We start from the raw sequence: 23,490 nt of genomic DNA, 5'->3' as shown, positions 1-23,490 counted from the left end.
AGGACAAGAAAGAATTCCCTCTCCATTATTACTGAGTTCTATCCACAGTTCCCTAAATGAGAAACAGCTTTACTGTTCAGCACACTTCACTGACATCAAAAGGATGATTCACTGTATTGTACACTTGAAACTAATAGTACACTGTGTATATTAACTATACTGGAATTTAAATAAAAACTTAAAAAATATAATGTAAACCTCAGTGTTGTGATTGGGTATATCTGTATTCCCTATTAGGTATCCAATCTAAGCATCAAATAAAGTAGAGTAGCAACAAAAGTTTTTCTTGTTTTTTGTTTTTAAAAGGTGACCTCACTAGTTCCCTAAGGAATACACAAGCAAGAGTGGGCCTCTTACAAGGGAATTTTAAAAAGTATTACATAGCATTCAAAGCAGGGCTCTGGGAGGTCAGGATGAGGGTCATTTTGAGGTGTCATTTATTCTAGCGTAAAACTATGAGGACATGAGCTCACCTTTTCCTTTCTCAGGGAGTGAACTTTATATTGAAGAACTACACAAAACCTCACAGGGGTTACCAATCCTAGTTCAAAGACAAACGTTCCTGAGCCTTTAGGGTTTGGGTTATTGTGGGAATGAGAGGAAGTATCCTGGATTGGTGGTATAATGGAAAAGCAGAGATCCAGGAATTGGGAGACTCAGACTCTGGATTTAACGTGCCAAAGAGAAGCAGCATTTCCCCAGGCTCCAGGGTATTTGGTTCTAACTAGGAAAAGTTAGACTGATCCAAAAGTCTCTGCAAACTAGCATTCTCAGAAGCCAAGCTACCTTAAAAAAAAAAAAAAAAAAGACAATCATAACAGAAGAAGCTAACACATAAGGTTCACTAGGTGATAGGTGCAGTTCTAAGTCCTATATATGTATTGAATTACTTAATCCTCACAACTGTCCTATGAGGTAAGTACTATTTTTATGCACATTTTTTATGGTGAAGAAATGGGGACAGAAATTAAATGATTTGTGAGATCATACAACTTCAGAACTGGCAGGTCAGGGACTAGTGCAGAGCTCATCTGACTCCAGTGTCCTTGCTCTTACACACCACACTGCAAGCTCTGGTGGTGGTGGTGGTGGTGTGTGTGTGTGTGTGTGTTCATTACATATTACGTTCCTTTCCTCTTTGCTTAACCTCTTCTGTTTCTTCCTCTTATTTGCTTTCTATTCCTCACTACTAAGCATTGTCCAGGCTTTGTCATTCATTTGGGTGTAGGATATTTTATGAATGAGGACCAGTTTCTGGGTTTGATCCAGAGCGACCCATCAGTCAGTCCAGAGGAGGACTGTCCCCTGGCTATGGCCTGTCACATTGACCTCACTCGGTGAAAGGGTGCTGCAGGTGGGCAGGAATGAGGTCATTTCAGTTCGTGGCCAAGCCATTCCCAATGCCCACTGATTTAATATCTTTCTAGAGGAAAGTTAATGTTCTCTGCCCTCTTACATTCAAGCAGGGATTGTTGGGCAACTTCCAACAGTGCTCTTCTGTTTTCTTTCATTTCACATGAAAATAATTCATGATATTCAGTCATGAAGCAGAATTTATTTTTTTTTCTCTTAGACCTAAGGGCCTGAGAAGCCTTTTCATTGCAGTAGATGGCGAGTTGATGTATCACCATTTACCCCTTACACAAATGCAGCTCAACCCAGACTGCTCAGGGCCCAAAGCATAGTCCTCACCACCAGCAGGCAAGAGGAAGTATATTAAATTTATATCAGTCAGTCCTCAAGATACTTTACTATCTCATTAATTTAACACCATGGATTTAGAATTTAAATAACTAAATAGGGACTAGCCTAAACTTGAAACTTTTATGAGTTGTGAAGAATGGTTTGCAAAATAAATTAATGATATAAACACCATTTCAGAGCAAACGTTTAATTTACTGGAAGTCAAACTACTTTTAATCTTCTTCAAGTAATTATAAATTAATATTACAATGTGCTCTTTAAATTAGTTTTCCCTGAGGTTCTCTATTAAGTATCATTATACAGAAATAAGGGAAAAGAACTGCATTCAACAGCTTAGGAAACTGGTATTTCTAATTCTTTTGTTCAACAGCATGGTTTAATATTTTTGTTTATGACATTATAGGTTGAAGGAAACCTTTAAAACTTCTTGAAATCCTTTTTCCTTGAAAAGAAAACCATGGCTGGCAAGAATAAAATAATTCATGTGTCTTGAAAATATTGCCACACAGTGTAGGAACCGGTGGGTCTAAGATTTGAACAGAGGTTGTGACTGCAACATCCTTGCTCTAAAATACCACATTACACAGCTTGGGTGGCGGTGATGGTGGTGGTGGAGTGTGTGGGGCAGGGTACACAGTGCAGTCCTTTCCTCTTCAGTTATTTTTTTGTTCCCCTTTATGTCTTTTCTACCAGCATTTTGGGGCATCACCCAGATCATCATTTGCATGTAGGATGTCTTACCAATGAGTTACCTCTTCTGAGTTTAATCCCACAGGAGCCCACTGAGCAGTGGAGAATCGTTCCCTAGCCATGGGCTGCCATGTTGACAGCATTCTATTGGATGGTTCATTGTGGATTCCCTTTGATAAGCATGAATTTCTAAGTTGGGCAAGTCAGAAATTTCTACTTTGTTTATCAAACCGTAACACCAGTTGTCTAATTGTTACACATCTTTGCCTCTTTCCCCCAGTACTAGTGTCTAAGTAGGTAGCTTTTAAGTGTTTTCAAGTCCATGGTTTCTAATCCTGTGAGAAATTGTTTCTGCTATTTCAAGAAAAAAATGTGTATATGAAGTAGTGCTAAGTGACATAGTAAAATGGTTAAGAGAGACAAGAGAAAGACTGAAAGATGTGTGGTTTTGCTATCCGGCTAATGGAGTGTTGTAATATAACAACCACAGACGAACTAGAGAGCACATCAGAGGAACATCCCTGTGCTCCCCTCGTCAGGTGTGTCTGGTGGTACAAACCAGCCCATTTTATGGATGAGGGACTTGAAGGCCTTCGCAGGTGAGTCAAAACTTTGTAACTCAGTTATAGAGTTACAAAATTTTGGAGTTAGAAATTGCAAACAAGGGGTCAAGGATTCCGGTCTTCTGTCTGAAATTGTTTTTCCTTTATTGCTTTGCTCTTAACATCTAGAGGATAGAAACTGAGAGTAGGAAAAAAGCCACTGTTTCTGGGATGTGGCAGTGTGAGCGGGAAGTGTGCTGGACCCAGGGTGAGGATACCTGCATCCTGTTTCCAGCCCTGTCATCTGATCTTGGTAAAAGCCATGAATCCTCTGGACTTCATCTGCTTCATCTAGCAATGAAAGAATTGGATGAAATGAGAGACTTATCTTTCTTACTACCGTGTTAACAGATACTAATTAAGAAATCCAGTGCCTTGTAAAAATCTGGAGGGCAGAATGAGTATTGCAGTGCCGAGGCTCTTGGTTCGCTGGGAAGATTCAGGCAGAGCTCTTTGGGATGCCTCCCCCACAGGACATACTGCTAAATCATTGCTTTAGGTACCACTGCGGTGCAGTGGATGAGCTCTGAGAGGCATGGTCAAAGTCAAAGAGGCGCAAGGGCTTTCTTACTTCAGCTTGACCTCATTAAACCCACTGGACTATGACTTTGGCCATGTAAAGCAAATGTATTGGCTCGGAGCCCATCGGGGTTCCGAGGCTCTTTCTCAATGAGGAGTCAAGCAGGAAATGAGATGCATTTTATCTTACGCAGTCTGTGTTGGGGATCTGCGGGGTCCAGGGCATGACACGTGACATGAGAATGCTAAAATGCACATCTGGGGCTTGCAAAACTGTTTTCACTTCCCTTGGTGATAATCAGGAAAAGAAGGCCAAACTGGAAACCAGAAGACTTAAACTCCAGGCCTGAATAGGCAGGTCACCTTGGAAAAGAGGGTAGCATCTTGGAGCCTGTTGGCCCCTTTCTAAACTGCGAGTTCCCGATGGATAGCTTCTAAATTTTCTTCTGGTTCTAACAATTTGGGATTCTGTGTAATATTAGAACTTGATGAGACACAGTAAGGTTTCTTATGGGTCTGTCTACATCCTAGAGACTAATTAAACAATATATGTATATTTATATACCAAGCCTTGCTGGGGCTTCCAGGAGTCTCGAGTCTTCTAGGAAGAGCTTCTCAATTTGGCTGCCACTTGAGCTAGGCTTTCTGACTGTATACTTGAGGATGGCATGTTTAGAGAAAAACAGAAGAGCTGTGGCATCTCCTAATTATAGTTTAATCTTTTACCAAGGATTTACACATGGAAGCTTTGAGGTTTTAATTAATGTTCAGAATTGGCAAAGTGCAGCCAGATCCAGAGGTAGTTGGATATTTTCAGGCCTGTGGAAAGTTAAATTGGCTACTATGACCATTTGACCTAGTTTTTCCTCCCTATGTGGAATGCAGTCTCCACTCCTCCAGTGTATTCCATTGGTAATTGGGTCTCGTTAAAATGTAGTTATCATACTTTCACTCGGTGAGGTCCAAAATGAGGCAGGTTTCTTACTTTAGATATTCAAATCATGCTAATATATTCTTTTTCTGAATTTTTCCTCTTATATAACCTTATATTTGTATCCTATTTTCTGTGGTCTTCCTATCCATTATTTCATTTGATGAGCACTTCAGGCTTACCTGATAAACTGGAGGGTAGAGTGGTGTTTCCATTTTAAAGAGGAAAAATCGAGGTTCAAGTGCCGAAGTCCCACACCTAGAAGTGACCACAGTCCAGTTATCTTTTTCACTGTTTTGTTAGTAGTGAATGGATTGCCTTGTTCTGCTATTCAAAGGGCATCCTTGTTCAGGGCAGGTGAGTATTTGCAAGGTCCTCACTGCTAAAAAACACAATGTGAATGAGTAATCTGTATTCTGCTGAAGGATATGAGTGGTTAAAGTATACTTTAGAAAAGAATATTTTTTTGTTGTCATAAAATTTATCAATATTTGGTAAGTGTAAACTTTGTGAGAAGGGCCTAGGTAGAATAAAATGATCCTGTAGAGTTGGAAGAGAAAGGACATCCCAGAAAGAGTTTAAAAGAAAAATCAGAAAGGAGTAACTAGGAAAATTTAACTGTAGAGCAGCTACCTTGCCCATAAGTGTGGTTTATTTTCTGAAAGTTTGAATTTTAAAACTTGTACACCCGATTCGATGCTGTCCGCTTCAAAGAAGTCATCGTGAGACACCATTCATGCCACTTATTACTTAAATTATTTTTGGAACTTCTCTTATAATTGCTTTTGAAATAGACACTAAAAAAATCCCATATCTTAATTCAGGTAAAGTCAGAATTATTCTGAACCATTTCCAGTAAAAAGGAAGGTACTTAAGCCAGGTGACTTATTTCTCTCTCTTTCCCTTCCTCTCTTCCCTTTCCTTCCTTTCTCCTCCTCCTCTTCCTCCCCCCCCCCAAAAAAAAAGAGAGAGAGAGAGAGAGAGAGAGAGAGAACTAAAATTTGTTTGCATGTCTCATTAACCTTCTCTGTGAAGAGTTCCAGAAATTATTCGAAGCAATGCAGTATTATTGTAATAAGAACATACTTTCCAAGTTAATTACATTGGGTGCTTAAATTCTGGTTTATTAGTTTAAAATATTTTGTTTTGTGTCTTTGTAATTCTTTCTTGGAACAAATTATTTACGGCTTTGCCTGGAGTGTTGAGACTATAAACTACAGGAGACCTGAGTATTATTTTCCAACTGGTGATGGGCTTGAGCAAGCGGCGTGGAGCTAAGAAATGAGGGGCAGTGCAGAGAACGGGGAAGATGCTACGTGGAACATCGAGTTGAATTAGGAGTGCTACCCTTTTACCAATGAGAGGTGTCCAGAAAGAGCAGCCAGGGGATAAGAGGAGGGGACTTGAAGTCATGGCATGTGATAACTACACTAAGGAACAGGAAACGTTAAACCTGATGTGGCATATGACCATCAGGGTGGGGTGGTGAAGAGATCATGGGACTGGGAATGTGGCTTAACATGTTATCTCTGTTCCCAGTTAGCTGTGGGACATTGGGCAAATTTAATTTGACTTCTCTGTGCTTTGGTTTACCTCTCAAGGCAAAATTCTAGAACTAAATGAGCTTAAGTTTTCTTCAAAGATTAAAATGTATACGGTAGCCATGATAAATATCTTTGAATACTTGAAGAGCTTTCGTGTGGAAGAAGGATTAGACTAAGACTGTATAATATCTAAGGAGGAGACCAGGATCTAGGGGTTCCAGGGGAGCAAATTTCAACTTGAAGTAAGAACAAAACCAAAAGCCTTTGCCCAACAGTGAGATAGGTACGTTGAGGTGGGAGGTGCTGTGATAGCAAGAAGAGCTAAGAGAGCCAATCTTACGCTGTAGAGGGAAAGCATAAGCTGTAACAAGTGGTGAACTAGTTGATCAGGAAGGTCTCTTTCAATTCTGAGAGTCTGAGTATCTCTCTTCTTTTGAGGTCCTCGGTGTTCTTGATTGCATTCGTGAAGGCCGTAAGACCAGAGAATGACAGGCTGAGAAAGCCCAGGCGGCTCTAGAAGTAAGAAGGTGGTCCATGAGGGTTTGGTTCGTGCTATCTAGTCATCTTTAAAATTGCCTGAAGGATATGCATCTTAGAATCCTTGTTGCTTAACCAAAGGTTACCTGGATGAATGAAAAGTCTCACAATTTCACTGAATGAGAAGACTTAGAAGGGGAACATTTCGGCTGCCTTCTGATGCATTCTTCTTCCCTTCAGTGTGTTAGGAACTGTTGTCATGACAAGTCTGAAGCCCCTTGGAAACCTTGTGGCAATTACAGAATATCTCTTTTGCTTCTCAGCAGAGACATGTCTCATAGCAGCGTCAGGCCCAAGGCTCTAGAGTAGCACGTCATGTGAAAACTGGGCTAATCGCTATTGACTCCTTGGGCCATTATGGTAAAGGGACATTAATTACCATCCCCACAGTTGCACTAATGTGGTTGTAATGAGCACGCCTGTGGGAATTCCTAGCAAGGGAACTCTTCCTCAAATCAGAGCAGCCAACAGGGGAATGGGGTGAGCTGTAGGTGCAGGTGTGAGGAGGAAGACCATTTCATTGGTCTGACTCTAGTTACTTCCGGAGTTCCTGATCATTTATGTGCCTGTGCCTGGAATACTTTCTGAAATACCTCCCCTCTCTCCCCACAAACCCCTGGTATTTTCTGTTCACTCTACACAAATGCAATAGCTCTGGTTTCCAGATACACCTTGTGCAACCAGTGCAACCCTGACTGCTGGACTCATCTCACAGCTCTTAGAAATATGGGCTGGGCTGCATCTTAATAAGAGTTCAAAAATATGTGCATATCTCTGGGAGGCAGAGAGACCTAGTGCTCAATATGCCACCTTTCTTAGAAGAACATTTTCTTGGTACATTCCCACTTTCTTTTCTTCTACAACCTTCACCCTTTAATGGAGTCCTTCTAGAAGTGAATAATTGTTATCGGTTAAGGAGGGTTGACTATGGACCAGGCCTCATGGTAAGTTATCTCATTCGAGCCTTACAGACCTAATCAAGTAGGTTTCTTTTTATCTTTTCCTATTATTCCTATTATGTGAAAGCTTGGAACTCTGTGCATAACCAAATGGGAGCTGGAGGGATACCAGGTTTCTCAGTGATATTTGTATATCTATGTGTCTGTCTCCATTTACCTTTCTCTCTGTCTTCCTAACTATCTTGTTGCTGGCGTACCTTCTTCATACCAGTAACCTTTTCTTTTATTCTGTCTTTACAGGTATCTGATCAATGTCACCTTTGAGGGAAGAAATCTGTCCTTCAGTGAAGACGGCTACCAGATGCACCCAAAACTGGTGATAATCCTTCTGAACAAGGAGAGGAAGTGGGAGAGGGTAGGACATGTCTTTTGGCAATTCTCGAGCAAAGTAGATGGGATAGGGCTATAAGATTTTGCAACACGTTCAAGGAAAATCAAACCAAACCTTGGTTTTGGTTTCTGAGCTGGGAAGTAAGAGGGCAGTATTTTGGAGAACATAGGAGAAGCCATTTCTCAAACTTGCATCTTTATTTTCTTGCTCCTTTAGTTAATCAAGAGACTACTTTCTTTATGCATTACCATTTTTATTGGTTATGGTGCTGTCTGAATCATGACTTTGTCCTAATGGAAGAGAGTATACGTGTATAATATAACATAATTTGGTGAAGAAGTCAAATCAGTGATACGATTCAGAAGTTGTATCCTACATAGTATCCTGGGGAAGTCGATGAAACCTAATTTACAAGCACGCAGGTTTGAATTTACTGTGATTACAGGCTTGCCGTGCAAGGCTCCTTTCGGGATCTCTCCCACTGCCAGCTGATCCCAGTGTCTGAAACTCTACCAATTGGAAATTAATTTCTGTGGGTGCTGGACTACCTAGGCTCAATATCTAGCTCCTCTACTCACAAATTTGTCTACTTAGGACCTTGGGCAAATCTCTTAACTACTCTGCCTCGAGTTTCCTCATCTATAAAATGGGATTAAAGGGGGTGCCTGAGTGGTTCAGTGGGTTGGGCCTCTGCTTTCGGCTCGGGTCGTGGTCTCGGGGTCCTGGGATCGAGCCCCACATCGGGGCTCTCTGCTCGGCGGGGAGCCTGCTTCCCCCTCTCTCTCTGCCTGCCTCTCTGCCTGATTGTGATCTCTGTCTGTCAAATAAATAAATCTTTTAAAAAAAATGGGATTAAAGAACAATAGTACCAGGATGCCTGGGTGGCTCAGTCGGTTAAGTGGTGCCTTCGGCTCAGGTCATGATCCCAGGGTGCTGGGATCGAGTCCCACGTCGGGCTCCTTGCTCAGCGGGATGCCTGCTTCTCTCTCTGCCTCTGCCTGCTGCTCTGCCTGCTTGTGCACTCTCTCTCTTTCTCTCTCTGCCAAATAAATAAATAAAAATTAGAAATCTTAAAAAAAAACAGTAGTACCAAGATCACAGGGTTGTTATGAGGATTAAATACGTTAATATACATAAACGACTTAGAAAGGTGCCTGGCACATAGTAAGCACTTAATAGGTATTTGCTTTTATTGTTATCCCTGATTCCTACTTAAATATAGAAGTTCCCGAGAGTAATGTCTTTGGTGTTTCTTTTGTATGTTCTTCAGGTCATTTGTTCTTTGAGGTGCTTTCCTGAGAAATGGTTCTATGGATAAATAAGGTTGGGGATGCTACCCCCTGGTTTCTCATTCTGGGAGCTTCCCAAAACATGTCAACTTTAGAAAGTTCAGAGGAGTCCTATCAATAGCAAAGAACCATCTTTAATTTTACTTAATCTGGTATTTCCCAAATTTGTTTTACTCTGAGACCCTTTTGTTCATGAAATTCCTGTTCTGTAAAACATGCTGGGAAACACTGATTTAAGGCAATTTCTATAGACTCTGTGGGTCAGTTGGCTGAGAACAAACGTCAGGATGTCAGCATGGTTCTGACTGGAATGGGGACCAGACTATATATTTCTAGAAGGAATAGTCAGGAAAAGAGACCAGGGATAAATTTCCTGAAATTCACCATCTCGTCAAGAGAGCCCTGGACAGGTAGTTGTGTGAATGCTCACCTGGGAAACAGCACGTGTGGCTCACGTAGTGGAAACCTGGGGCCTTATTCTTCAAGTTGAAAGAACTCCATCTGTCCTGTAGTTCCTTACCTCAGGGCACAGCTACAAGGTGGAGAACATCCCTTGCGTTCTTGATTAACGTTGCGCTCCCTCTGCTGAGTTATCATTTGTTCAGAAGTGCTTTCCCCTGGGCTCCCGCTCTTCAACCCAATCAAGCCGCTTTCACTGCTGCTATAGAGACATAATAATTTAAGAAGTGTTCTGGGACCTCATGTAAAACAGGTACTTCTGTGTGTCTCCAGGAGAAGGGTTATTACTAACTGAGGCTTCATACGTGGATCAGAGATGTCCAGCTGGGGTAGCTTTGATGCGGTAGACTCATGACGACTGCCTCAAGTGTGGGGCATCTCACACCTGTCCTTCCGTAAAGAGACACCACTTCCTGTCACTCATGCTGACTCCTCTAGGCTAGAATCTGAGGCCTGTGACCAGCCCCCACTTTACAAAACTAGACACACCTCCCCGGGATATGGATCCCTTCCCTTCTTAAAAATTCTACCTTTACAGTAGCCCTTGAATTTATTCCTCCTTATATGAGCCAGGAACCATGTGATAATTTTTTAAATGGGCCACCCTGTCCTTGATGCCAACCTTTATCCATTCAGATCAGTCCCGGACATGGCTACTAGAATGAGTGTCCTAAGGCACAACTCTGATTACGTTCCATCTCTGCCCAAAACTTGCTTGGAGTTTCTGTGGTTTATGCATCAGGTCCAGGCTTTTTTCTTGCACTTAGGACTCTGATCTACCTTTCAAGGTCTATCTTCTCTCCCTTGCTATTTCTTGTGTCACCATCAAGCTACACTGGGCTCTCTCTGTATATCTTGCTTCCTACAGCATGGCATGACGTTTCCTTTTTCTGGAATGGGTTGTCCAATTATATAAATCATAACCATCCTTTGAAACCCAATTAAAATATTATTGTCTTCTCTGATCTTTGACTGAGATATAATCTCTCACATTCCCTTGTCCCCTGTAGCTTTTGTTCCTACCTCTGTTGTAGCACTGTCACATCTGTCGGTGTTAGAGTTGCGTGTGTGTGTGCTTCCAGACGGCAGAGGCTGTGTGTTTATATCGCTGTGTCCTCCCAGCAACTTGACAAGCGTATTGCATAGAGCAATTCAGTAAGTATGTGTTAGATGAATGAGAACCATTGCATAATACAAGAGTCTAAAATCTATCATTAAGAATCCAAGTTTATGCTATTGCCCTTGATGCAATACCTCTTTTTTTGGGGCAGAGGAGAGATAAAATCTTTATGTAGATAGAGTTTTCATAGATCATACTTTAAACTTACTAGGGGAGCTTGTTATTTAAAGAAATTCTGTGGTTAATCTTTTTACAAGGGCTTTTGGGAGGCAGTGGGATCAGAGAAAATTTTCATGCCGACTTGGTTAAATCAGGAAACATTGCTAAAGAGAGGAGGGGGTCTTTACTGTTCATTGAGTTTGCAGAGCCAGGAGGCTCCCCAGTGTGGAACCCCTTGTTAGGGCTCACATGTGGGCAGGAAGGGTGGCAGGAACCAGGCACAGACCTAGAACATATCTGGGATATGCTGAAATTATGCTTTGGGAAGTATACGTGGGAAGTTTTTTTCCCCATTATCCTGGCCCCCAGGATGCTCTGTGTTCTCAGGATTTCTGATGCCATTCTAGAAGGTTCCATGTAGTCAGGGAAGATTTAGTGGCTGTGGACTCCATAGAGGTAGACACAGGGCAAAGAGTCTTCAGTGAGGAGATGGACACTGGGAAAATCAATGGAGAAGGAATCTGGATTTGTGGAGGAAATGAGGGCTAAAAGACAGGACCCACAGCTTCTGGTCATGCCCCTAACTAGCTAGGTGACCTGCTCTTTTCACCTCTCTGGATCTTTCTTTTCTCACATCTAAAATCATGGCATGAGATTAAGAAGACTTCTAGAGTCCTCTCTGGCTCTAGCTTCTGGGATTGCAAATTCTACATTGTAAATAAGTAAGGGCTTGGAATGGAGTTGGGGTGTAAGCTGAAGCATATGAAAGGAACCTGAGTTTGTTTCTAAGAACAGTAGCTCCCAGGAATATTTGTCACTCTTGTCATTTAGATAAATACCATCTCCTAAGAAGGCCTTCCTTGATGACTCGAGCTAATGTTGCCACTCAGTCACTCAGAACAGCTGATTTTAATTTTCTTCAGTGTATTTTCTACCTGATGTTTTGTCTGTTTGCCTGATTGTTTATTGCCCATCTCTTCACACCGGGACAGATGCTTCCTGGAAGCAAGGACCTTGTTCACCCCTGTAATCCTAACACTTATGAAGAGCGCCTGGCCCAGAGCGACCACTCAGAGGATAACTATTAAATAAGTGAAGAACCCATATGCTTAGGGGTGTTAGTTCACTTCTGCCTGAAAGTCTCCCAGGTAGACAGATTGGTTTACTGAAGAGCACGTGAGAGCAGGGGCAGGCCCCTCGGTGGGTGTGAGCAGCGCAGCTTTGGGGTACAGGGTGGGGGGCCATTTTAGCGAGGCCCAACTTCCCAGGAGTGGCAAGCCTCAGCGGCTTTCGACCAGAAGCCTCGGGCTGAGGAAGACTCCCTCAGATGCTGGTGTCAACCATGTGATGGGCCATCGCTATATTCTGTCAGGCTTTAAAAAGTAGTCTCACGGCCGTTGTCTTATAAATCTGGCTCCCTCTGAAAGACTTGAAGTCCATGCAGCATAATCTGGGACTGAGCATGGTTCTGGAAATCAGAAAGAGCCAAGATGAAACTAATCAGGTACTACACATTGGCTGATGGAATTTAAATGATTAAAAAAAAAAAAAAGCTGAGTTGAATGTCCCCCATTGCCATTTATCAGCTGCATAAACCAGGTGACCATACCACCTGACTCTATTTCCCTTTTGTAAAATAGGGTTTTATGCTGTTATAAAGATCAAAGAAGATTTTATAGTAAAACGCCAGTTAATAGTGACTGAAACATAGTCAGTATTCAACAAATGTCGGTCGGTGCCCTCCTCCTTCACCGAGATAACATTGCGCTCAGTTCTAAATCAAATGGTACAGAAGGGGATCCAGTGAAAAGAACATCCTCTTATCTGAGATCCTTGGTTCCCCCATGCCCCTCCCCCGAGAAATCATTGTTTCTGGGGTCTTATGTATTTTCTCTGAAAACACTTAAAGCATATAAAAATTGTATATATTTACTCAACCTCCTTTAAAAAAATAAACAGCTCTTGCTCTTATGAACTCTTAATGGTATCCTATGTAAGTAGCTACTAAGGAGGCATGGGGCGGGGGCTAGCCTAGCGGAGAGCTCTTTGGATCAGAATCACATTCACAGAAAGCTGAGTAATCTCTTTGGTATGTAGGGACGCGGAAAAGACCGTTTCACAGGGAGTGCACACATACATGTGTGCAGGGGTAGCATGGGGGAGTTGGAAAGGGCAGGGGATGGTGAAAAAATGTGTGCAGAGTGGGTTCATTTGTAAGTCTTGTCTCTAAGTGGGGGACAGCTGCATCGACTTGCATTAAAAATAGTCTGGCTGGGAGAAGCAGTTCCAACGAGCATTCAGGCTTCTGTCTTTATCAGAGCCTCTCATGATTTGCTTCATTGCTACTGCTCTCTGCTTCCATTTAATCGTTCCTAAAATGGGGATAATAAAAATGAAATGCAGTGGGGGTGTGTTCTGAGTAATGACTTCAAGAAATGATGATGGTGCATTTTCAGACTGTAAGAGGTAAACAGTCTTTGGAGGGACTGTCCGGGTCCGAATCGCAGGAGGGTATGTATGGGTTGCCTCTCTGCTTGCCTTTCCCCAAGGATAGGAGGCGGATTTTTTAAGCCCACTTCCTCTTCTCTGCCTCCACCTATTGGGAAATGCCCTTCTTTATGTAGATTAAAACAGTCTCACTTTATCTGGTCATTTTTTGGCTCCCCAGATCCCAGTTATCATCCACGGCTTGCACTGCTGAAATATTACAACTCCCTCTACCCCTGAAAGAAGGGCTAGGAATAGAAGTACTTAGCACCCGCTGCTGGGCCTATAACAGTATTTATGAATTAATGGATCGATCGGGGGGAGAGAGGAAGGGTACTAAACTGGTAGAAGGAAGGTCCCCAAGAGTGGCAATAGCAACAACTTAATAAGACCAAATGCCCTCCCAGCATCTGGAGCCTGGGATGCAGGAGGCAGGTTATGAGATGCTCTATGCCTCCAACGCCTCGTAGCCAGGAGACAGCGGCATCTCCAGGCTGGGGGTACTCTGTGATGCGAGCACCTGAGGGTGACGGGGTCGTATTCCAGAATGATACGTTTGGTGATGATACGACAGAGGTTGATTGCTACTGCAGCAGGTGCTGCTTGAAAGCTGTTAACTGATAAAATAAACAGCCACTCCATCTCCTCCCGGGCACGCGTGCACGTGTGCACACACACGCACACACACATAAACACAGAGACACACATAAACGCACACACATACACGCAGACACACCACACACAGACACACACAGATACACATATACACACACAAGACACAGAGACACAAACATATATACACATATACACAGACACACAGACACAGACGCATATACACACACAAACACACACACAGACACACACATACTCAGTCACTCACGTCCAAACTGACAGACTGCTCATGAGTAGGAACCCGTCTGTTCAGTTATCCGTGGTGTGTCTATGCGCAGCCCAGTGTGAGACATTACCGAGTAAATACTCTGTGACAGCCTGAACACACCTGTACAAACTGTGTTCCACCTCACACCCTTGGAGGAGGGGCCAGGGAGTAATCCGAGCTCTCTTCAGACTCCACAGAGGTTGTCCAAGGAGGTGAAACAGAAGCTTCTCATGTTGGGGGTGTTTGTTCTGGGTCTCCTGATACTGCCATTGGACAACATGCTATTTTTAGCAACTTGGAACTGAGAACTAATGTGCATCATTGGATTAAGGGATTAGAAAACAGGATCCGTGGAGGAAGGCTATGGGAATTGGGTTTGTTAAGGGGAAGAAGAAAAGGCAACGAAGTGATGACTTACTCTCTTTAAATGTATGAAGACTTAGTATACCAAGTGTTGAGATCAGCTGTTCACTTTCTCCTCTGAGACAGAATCAGATAAGTGGGCTTAAGATCAAGCAGAGAGGATTTATGTTAGCTATAAGGAGGACTTCTTAATAGAGAGAAGTTTTGAGTAGTGGAACTGTTACCACCACCAGGGGATGACTTCGGAAGTCCTAAAAATGGGATATGTCCTCCTTGCTCTGCAGTATACAGCCCAGCCCAAACAACCGTGCACGAAGTATGTGGCTTTAATTTTTCCTTCCATTCTTCCTCCCTCCCTCCCTCCCTCTCTCCCCCTTCTTCCCTGTGCTTTCCTGCCCTTCCTTTCCACAAAGAATTTATTGAGCACCAACCATGAACCAAACATTGCCCCCACCAAATTAGTGTTGTAGCTTTCCTAGTGGCTGGGGAGGAAAAGGAGAAACAACATTTATGATTTTCTTATAAAGATAATTTATTAAAAGACTCATTGTAGACATTTTGCTTACTAAAAACACTTGGAGGGGGATAAGATAAAATTTACCATTATATATACCTACAAAAGTATTTCAACGAGAGGGGAGCCTGGGTGGCTCAGTTGGTGAAGCGTCTGACTTCAGCTCAGGTCATGATCCCAGGGTCCTGGGATGGAGTCCTGCATCAGGCTCCCTGCTCGGTAGGGAAGCTTGCTTCTCCCTCTCCCTCTCCCCTTCTCATGCTCTATCTATCTCTCAAATAAGTAAAATCTTTAAAAAAAAAAAAAAGTATTGCAAGGGGAGAGGTGCTTACTGTGACACTTAAAATGTCTATAACTTAAGGTGGTGTTTCAATCTTTTTTTTTTAAGATTTTATTTATTTATTTGACAGAGAGATCACAAGTAGGCAGAGAGGCAGGCAGAGAGAGGGGGAAGCAGGCTCCGTGCTGAGCAGAGAGCCCGATGCGGGGCTCGATCCCAGGACCCTGGGATCATGACCTGAGCCGAAGGCAGAGGCTTTAACCCACTGAGCCACCCAGGTGCCCCGGTGGTGTTTCAATCTTACTCTTTGACATGGTCCAATAGTTGAGTGGATGTTTCATGTTTCTTGGTTAGTAGAGACTCTGCTCCTACTTATTCATGACCGTGGCTTACAAACAGAGTGGCTGGATGACATGGTTTTGGCTGTCTTTCTGAGTTGTGGTTATCACAGCCTCTCCTATCCAAGTGTTCCCCTCTTATTCCCTGAGCTCCCAGAGCCATGAAACACCCTGTTCATTAACCCCTTTCCTGGGGTTCCAGAAAGATTCCACTGGGGACCAGGCCCTGGGAGGAGAAAGTACACCCTTAACCCCCAGTGTCTCAACACTGCTGTTATTACACTTGGTCCACAGCATCGAATCTAAAATAAATTTGAAGAGAAGAGCAGGATGTATTGAGGGAAGAGACTTCAGAAGTGTCATTTCAGAAAGGCTAGTTGTCTTCATGTTGGTCGTCAGCCGCTGAACGAAAGGGATGAAAGAACAAGATAACCTTGGTTGACTTTAGTTTTGAAACCTATACGTGCTGATGGAAGAGGAAAAACAGACTTGAACGTGGAGAGTGAAGCTCTGGTGTAACAAAACACAGTAAAGAGGAAAGCATCCCCCAAAGTAAAAGGTGGCTTTCATCCATCTTGTTTAAGTTTTATGGAGATTCTCATTTCATGACAGTTATCAGTGGTTGGCTCTTGAATCCTCTGAACTCTCTTTTTAATTTCCAGGTTATAATACTTCTTCCACTAGTGGTATTGAAGAAGAGACAGTGGTATACAGGTTAGAAGACTCTTGTGTTTATATGCAGGTCAAAAACATGTAGGATTTTCTTATCGTAAAGGTCATTGATGTCTATTAAAGACATTTGGGGAGATAAGGTAAAATTTCCCTATATACATACAGAGACTTAGTATTTACATTTCTTCCACTTCTTACTGATGCTCTTTTCTGTGTATGTTGTGTGTGTGTAACACAGGGAAATACAGTAGAATTGAGAGTACAAATTTTTTCTTTAAGATTTTATTTATTTTTTTGACAGAGAGATGTCACAAGTAGGCAGAGGGGTAGACAGAGAGAGAGGGGGAAGCAGGCTCCCTGCTGAGCAGAGAGCCCAATGTGGGGCTCGATCCTAGGACCCTGAGATCATGACCTGAGCCAAAAGCAGAGGCTTAACCCACTGAGGCACCCAGGTGCCCTGAGAAGACAAATTATGAGCAGCCTATAATCTACTTTCTTCTCTTACTATAATATTGTGGATGTTTTTCTATTTTGTTGATATTATCCAAAGCATGAAACTTGATGGCTGTCTAATATCCCATCATGAGAATGTATCCTTTATCTTTAGACTGGTCCTTCATGACCAGATGTTTGTGTATTAAATAAAGACTAATACTCATGAAAGTAATTACAGAGTTTTTGATGGTCCAACTTTGATGCCATAAGACTGTTTTTCAGAGTAACAAGTTTGACCACTTTTCCTGTTATCTAATGTCCCTAAATGCTAAAAATCAGAGTCCTTAAGCTGAGAATTGCTTGGGTAATATTAATTCACTAACAGCCAACGGACATATATGTAGTTGGAATGGAAGGTTCTCCTTTGTGATTCCTGGTCTGCAGGGTCTTCTGAGGGTTTTTTTCCCCCCTTTTGATCTTCTGGTTGAGTGTGTTGCCCTCTAACTTTGCTGATAAGAATATTTCTTACGTTTAATAGTTGGAACAAACAGAGAATGGGGTTGGCCATGTAGTTATCTGTCTAGAGTTTTCATCATTGGGATCATTGTCTCGAGAGTTGGAGGCTTGGAAAATTCAGACCCATTTTCCCAAGGAACTTGTAGGCCTCATGCTTGGTGTGTCAACCCTTCTTGAGGTATTTTGTTCTCCATGGCACAAGAGACGAGGAGGAAGGGAGCTCAGTCCCCTTCTTGCACCTGTGGGTGCAGCCCTTGGCTAACTCATGTGATCTATAGGCTGATGAGCCTGCCACATTGTCCAGGCCTCTATAATAGGGTGCTATTCTTTTTATACTTTTACGTACACTTTCTGCATACATTCATGGCATGTCGACTTGAGCTGAGATCTGAAGTCTGACATTAAAACTATAATATCTGGATGTCCTTCATATACAAACAAGCTCTATTGACCTAGCATGACAAGATCATCTGCTTTGGGTTTTTTCTGCAGTGATGATGGATTTGTACTAGTTCGTACACAACCTCACTCTCTGTAATACTTATTTATGAGAGCTGGCCTGGAGCAGGGTAAACAGAATCCATGTACACAGGGAGAAAAGCTCTGACCTTGGCATGTTAACTCTGCCAATCGGCCTGCAATACAAAGCTTTGAAAGGAAGTATTGGCCAATGAAGAAAATAAATGGTCTTTAAGAATGAAAGCTATTAACAAAAAGCCTGGATACAAATCTCTCACAATAGCCACTGAACTCCAATCATTTGGACCGATTTTATTATTTTCTCTATTAGAATTGTCTCTATTCATAATTTGGCGAACACTTGGTTCATTGTATGGGGAACATTTGGTTATATGTACATGTATGCATGTCCATCTATCTGTATGTATTCATAGATCTATTCTATATCTACATAGAGACAGAGGGTTGGGAGGAGAGAGGGAGGGTTTGAGATGGCTTGGAAGTTCTCATCCGGTATAATCCAGGTGTTCTCCGCTGTCATAATGGCTGCCCACTGCTGGTTTAACAGGTATTCTAGGACTTGGCTCTGTCAGTTAAATGTTCTAAAGGTTTAAACTTAAAGCAAATCTGTGCTAGGGGAAAGGCGAGAGGAAAAGTGTGATCTTGGGGAGGCAAATAAAGAGACTGATGGGCATCTAGTAGAGGAAAACCATTCCCCTTTGCTATATTTTCCAGGGGACACGACATTCTATGTTTATGCCAAACTGCTCTAGATAGCCTTTCGCATTTTTCTATTTCAAGAGTTTGGTGTAGGATATCTTCTAAAATCATTGTCTTTGGCTATTCCTGTATTATGTACGATTTTTCTTCATTCATCCTCTAGGGAAAGGAACTTGCTGGCAAAGGAACAGAATAGTACCTCGCAAGTAGAATTTCTGGTTGGTAGTTAAGCCAACTCAGCATTCTCTTTATAGAATAGTAAAACAAACAAGACCTTTATTTTCCCTCTAGGAGAAGGGAAAGATGTGCAATTCTAGAACAGTCTAGCCTAGAATTGAGGCTTGGCCATTGAGGCACCTGACATTGATAGAACACTTTATTAGCAAGGTGGTTTATTAGGAACTTTAGTGTATATGATCTCATTTTGATTCCTATTAAACCTTTGGCATATGCTTGTACAGATAGTTAAACTGAGACTCAGGTCACATGATTTGCCCAAAGGCACACAGATGAGGGCCAGAGCTGGGTGTAGACATTTATATCCAGCTCCACTTACGTCCCGTATACATTGTGCCTTAACAGGCAAAGGCTAGAAGAATACAACTAGACTGATAGGACCAAAGTGTAGCAACATTAGTGGGAACAGTTGTGTAGACCAGAGGACAAATCACACCATGGAAACGCTTGAGACAGGGGAGTAGTAGCCGTTAGCCCGGACTGTGACTGGCTATTTCATAGTAACATTTTCCTGAGATCAACAAAAAGGAAGAAGGAAGAGAGAGAGGGGAGGACAGGGGCAAGAAAGAAAAGAACAATAACACACAAAAAAAAGCTTTTCTGCATTTCTGTATCCCTGTACCTCCTCACTGCCTATTACACACACACACACACACACACACACACACACACACACACATATCCTCTTTTCAGTGGAGAGCAAGAACCTATCTCCTCAAAACTGTGAGGACAAACACGTATCTTTCACTAATAAAGGCACAGCCACCTACAGAAACAGCTGTCCAGGTCCTGATCTCATCGAGGGGATTTTCTAGGAAACCGTTATCTTCTGCATGCCAGGCTCTTCTAAAAGGCAGCCGCCATGCTGGCGGTGCTGGGGCCATGCAGCCCCCTTGATCAGACAGCAGCTGGAGGTGTAGAGAAATGGTGAAACACCAAGGGGAATTTAAAATAGCTGACCTACAAAACAGCCCTTAAATCTTAGGAGACTGACATGAAATTTTAACTTAGCTTTACATAAAACACAATCAACCAAATATTTTATGAACTCAACTCACTAAGAGAGAGGAGTTTGGGGATCTCATGTAAAACAAGAGGAAGGTTCATTAAGATTACATATATCTTTCATTAAATATATATATCTTTCATATATATAGATGAAAGACAAAAAGCCAAATTCAATGAATAAGAACACTCATCTTCTGTGATTCATCACAGCTGCTTAAATGTGTCCCCAAATGCAGTTGTGGGTCTCACTGCAGTACATGAGTTAATTTAAGAGGGAGGAGTATTTTTTATTTAAATAATCATCTATTTATGTTTATAGTTCTGTCTTTAGCAAGTGACACTTGTCTTACAGTTACAGTAATATGAAATTTTTAAATGCATTTTTAAAAGGAAGACTTTTGCATATATTAAAAACAGCGTAGGTGATACACAGATGTGGACAAAATTGCTACAGTGGTGATTGAATGAGGGAAATTTGGGAAATGGTTCCACAGGACAAAGTGTATTCTCTACCCCAGCCCACAGGTCACAGCATTCAAGACTGACCCACCTTCCCATCTTCTTTGCCCTTTACCTCCCTGCATTTAGTCTCCACGCCAACATAATTACCACTAGCCCTTCCCCAACACCTCTTGTACTTTTATGCCTATGTGCCTTTGCTTATGCTCTCCCCTTAACCTTGGACTATTAAACGTGTCCTTTCAGGCGTAGTTTAAAGGCCAAGAGGCATCATAGCTCACTCTGCATAGCACAGTGGTTTGTCTACAGAAGCATAAATAAATGTTGTTCCACCTTTCTTTTCCTCAATTTCATCTATAAAATGGGAAGAATAGCCGTGAGGATCAAGTAAATTTTAATTCATGTCAGATTCTTAGTACAGTATCTGGTTTGTATCAAGTGCTTTGCAGATGTTCAGTTGCTTTGCTGAACGTATTGTAAACCGATGATAACACAACTGAAATTGGGTTCTAGACAACAAGAAAGGGAAGAGAAACAACAATGGCGTACACAGAGAATGAAGCTGAATTTTGAGCTTAGTCACTGAAAGAAAGGCACTGGGAAATAACAGACTTCTTGACATGCTCAGTGATAAATTCGTAATGAGCAAGCTTTCCTCCTTTGTTAAACTTTTTGCACAAGGATTTTTTTTTAAAGATTTTATCTTTTTGGGAGAGAGAGTGCACACAAGTTGTGGGGGGAGGAACACAGGTTGAAGCAGACTCCCCACTGAGCCAGGAACCTGACATGGGACTTGATCCGAGGACCCTGGGATCATGACCCAAGCCAAAGGCAGATACTTAACCGACTGAGCCACCCAGGCGCCCTACACAAGGATTTTTAAAACATTGAATCTTAAAATAGTGGCAAAGTCCATGACTTAGCATGGCAGTCCATGCTGGCCCATCAACCAGGCATCAGGGAACTAAAAACCTCCTTTATTAGATTTATCATATTTGTGGGTTGCGGGTAGCCTTTGAATAACAACCAAAACACATTAAACAATAATGACAGTTTCTGAAACCTTGTAGTGTGTCTTGTGCCATTTGATCTCCTTGGATTTTGTTTCATTGTAATAAACCGCCACTTTGTGGTTGGTGATAAAGAACCGCCAGGCTCCTCTTCATGGCCTCCCTGTTGTGTGGTGAGGAGATTGGCCCACAACCATTAAAGGAATTCCTTCCATAAAGGAAAGTGGTTTATGTCAAAAGACAGTCCTAGTCAGGGTCGAATATAAAGGGGACGATAGTTAGCAATTGATGTCCGAATAGTGTTCCACAGTTTGCCCCACTGGTCCTCAGTGTGGTGCCTGGACCAGTAGCTTTGGCAAGCCTAGTACCTTATCCGAAATGCACATCCTCCGGCTGTACCCCAGAAGCTCCAAAAGCGAGGCCCGATGATCTGAATTTTGACCTAGAAAATGCAGGGATAGTTTATCACAGACAATTCCTTTTCACAAGGACAAGAGAAGTATTTGTTTAATGGATATTTAAGATGGCCACTCTGTCACTGTCCTCCGTTCTCATTTTATTTTCCAGCCATTAACTGTGAAATAAAACTGAGTCTCTGTCCTTCCATAAAGTGGAGGACAGACCCAGAAGCCTGGCAAGAAAGAGTTAAGGCCTGTCCCACTCACTCCAAGAGATTCGGAATTACCCATCCCCTGGGGTAGGGGCTACAGAAAGTCCCCGCTACTAGGCTGGTAGTCTGGGTTTATTCATTCAGCAGATTTCTCCAGAACCACTGCCAAATGCCAGGCACGGTTCTGGGTGCAGGGTAAACAGTAATAAGACCAACAGGTTCCCTGCCCTCAGGGAGTTTATGTCTTGTTAAGGAAGGTCAGACAATGAACACATCAAGAAGTAAATAAATGGGATTTCAGAGGGCACCAAGGTGCTATTAGGGCCGTGAGAGATAGCGTGCCTTGGCTCTCAGCCACATGACATCATCCCCCAGAGGGAATTTTGGAAATGGCTTTATTATTTTAAGTAAGTTGCCAGTTTCATTCATAAGGAATATGTCCAGTGGCTGTTGTTTGAAATGAACTGACAATATAAAGTAAAAACTTTTCACAGTGTATTTATAAGACCTTTGCTTAAACTTTATATTGTTACTGTGTTGAGACTATAGACCCACCTCTGAGCTGCGGGGGAAATGTGGATAGTATTTAATCTTCCATTTTTTCCCTAGGTTTCAGAGAATTTGGAACTTGACACATTAGGCTATAAACATCCCAGTATTGACTGATTTTTCCAAAGAATCAAGATGCATTAGGCCCCACTGCTTAGTAAGTTGCCTACCTTAACCAGAAGCAGGTGAGCAGGACACTGTTTTTGCAGCTGTTGTGGTAATGACTTTCTCCATTGTCTCCATATGACCCTGGAGGTCATGATGTGACACTACAGGAGGCCTTAGTGAGGATGTTTAGGAAAGGTGATAAACTGCAGTCCACAGACTGCTTTGGGATCATAGACATGTTCTGTGTGGCTCAAGAGAGGTGTATTTAAGATTAAATTGGTTTTTGGCATTCAAGAATTTAGAGATTTCCCCTTAGAACTCCAGATCTCTGGATTTCCTTAAGAAATTGGGGGAGTGGCAACACCGGGCTCACATTCTGCTGGACCCAAGAGATGTAACCTTCTTTGGATGGAATGCACGCTCTCCAGTTCAATACAGTCACTCCCCTCTCCCACTCCCCGCCCCCACCCTGCCTCCAGCCAATGTCTTCTCCCTTTTATTAATGATCTCCCTAGTTCTTATAGAAGTTTGAAACTCACAGAACTGAAGTGAATTCAGAAAAGATTCAGTCCTTCCTTAAGATCTAGAATGTCTTCCTTGAGAATGGGTACATTCAGGTTTAAGGAACCAGGTATTTATGGAGCAGACAGGGTCTTTTGATAGCTTACTGCAGTTCACCTCGGAGTCTCTAGGGGGCAGCTGAGAATTCCGAGTACAGTCTTTAAAAAGGCATCTGTGTCCAGGGCAAATACAGTTCTATATTGCACTGATTTTCCAAATTATTGTAGAAGGAAAAAGACATTACCTATCTAAAGGGATTTCTGGTGATCAATGAAATACAGAAATACAAACTGTTGATGCCTTAAAAAGTTTTAGGCATATAAAGTTTGTGAATCTGGCTTTTTTTTTTTTTTCCTGGCAAAGTAACAGGTAATCCTAACTGGACAGACATCCTGGAAAGGCTTCATAGGGGTGAGCTTTCAAGAGGAATTTGAATGACC

The 23,490-nt window shown here is 42.3% G+C and overlaps 1 protein-coding gene across 1 annotated transcript in view; it reads left to right on the top strand.

The window, feature by feature from the left end:
* Positions 1-23,490, top strand: part of GRIN2B (glutamate ionotropic receptor NMDA type subunit 2B) — a gene marked incomplete at both ends in the record, with an annotated part of 280,489 nt that overhangs the window by 166,052 nt on the left and 90,947 nt on the right. Inside the window, one exon of the mRNA XM_080811797.1 lies at positions 7,727-7,841. Coding sequence (XP_080667923.1) covers positions 7,727-7,841 — 115 coding nt within the window. The remainder of the gene's footprint in view (positions 1-7,726; positions 7,842-23,490) is intronic.

This window comes from Martes martes (genome assembly GCF_963455335.1).
Source record: "Martes martes genome assembly, chromosome: 8".
Taxonomy (NCBI): domain Eukaryota; kingdom Metazoa; phylum Chordata; class Mammalia; order Carnivora; family Mustelidae; genus Martes; species Martes martes.
Note: the sequence above shows the minus strand (reverse complement) of the source record. Positions and strands in the feature narration are given on the sequence as shown.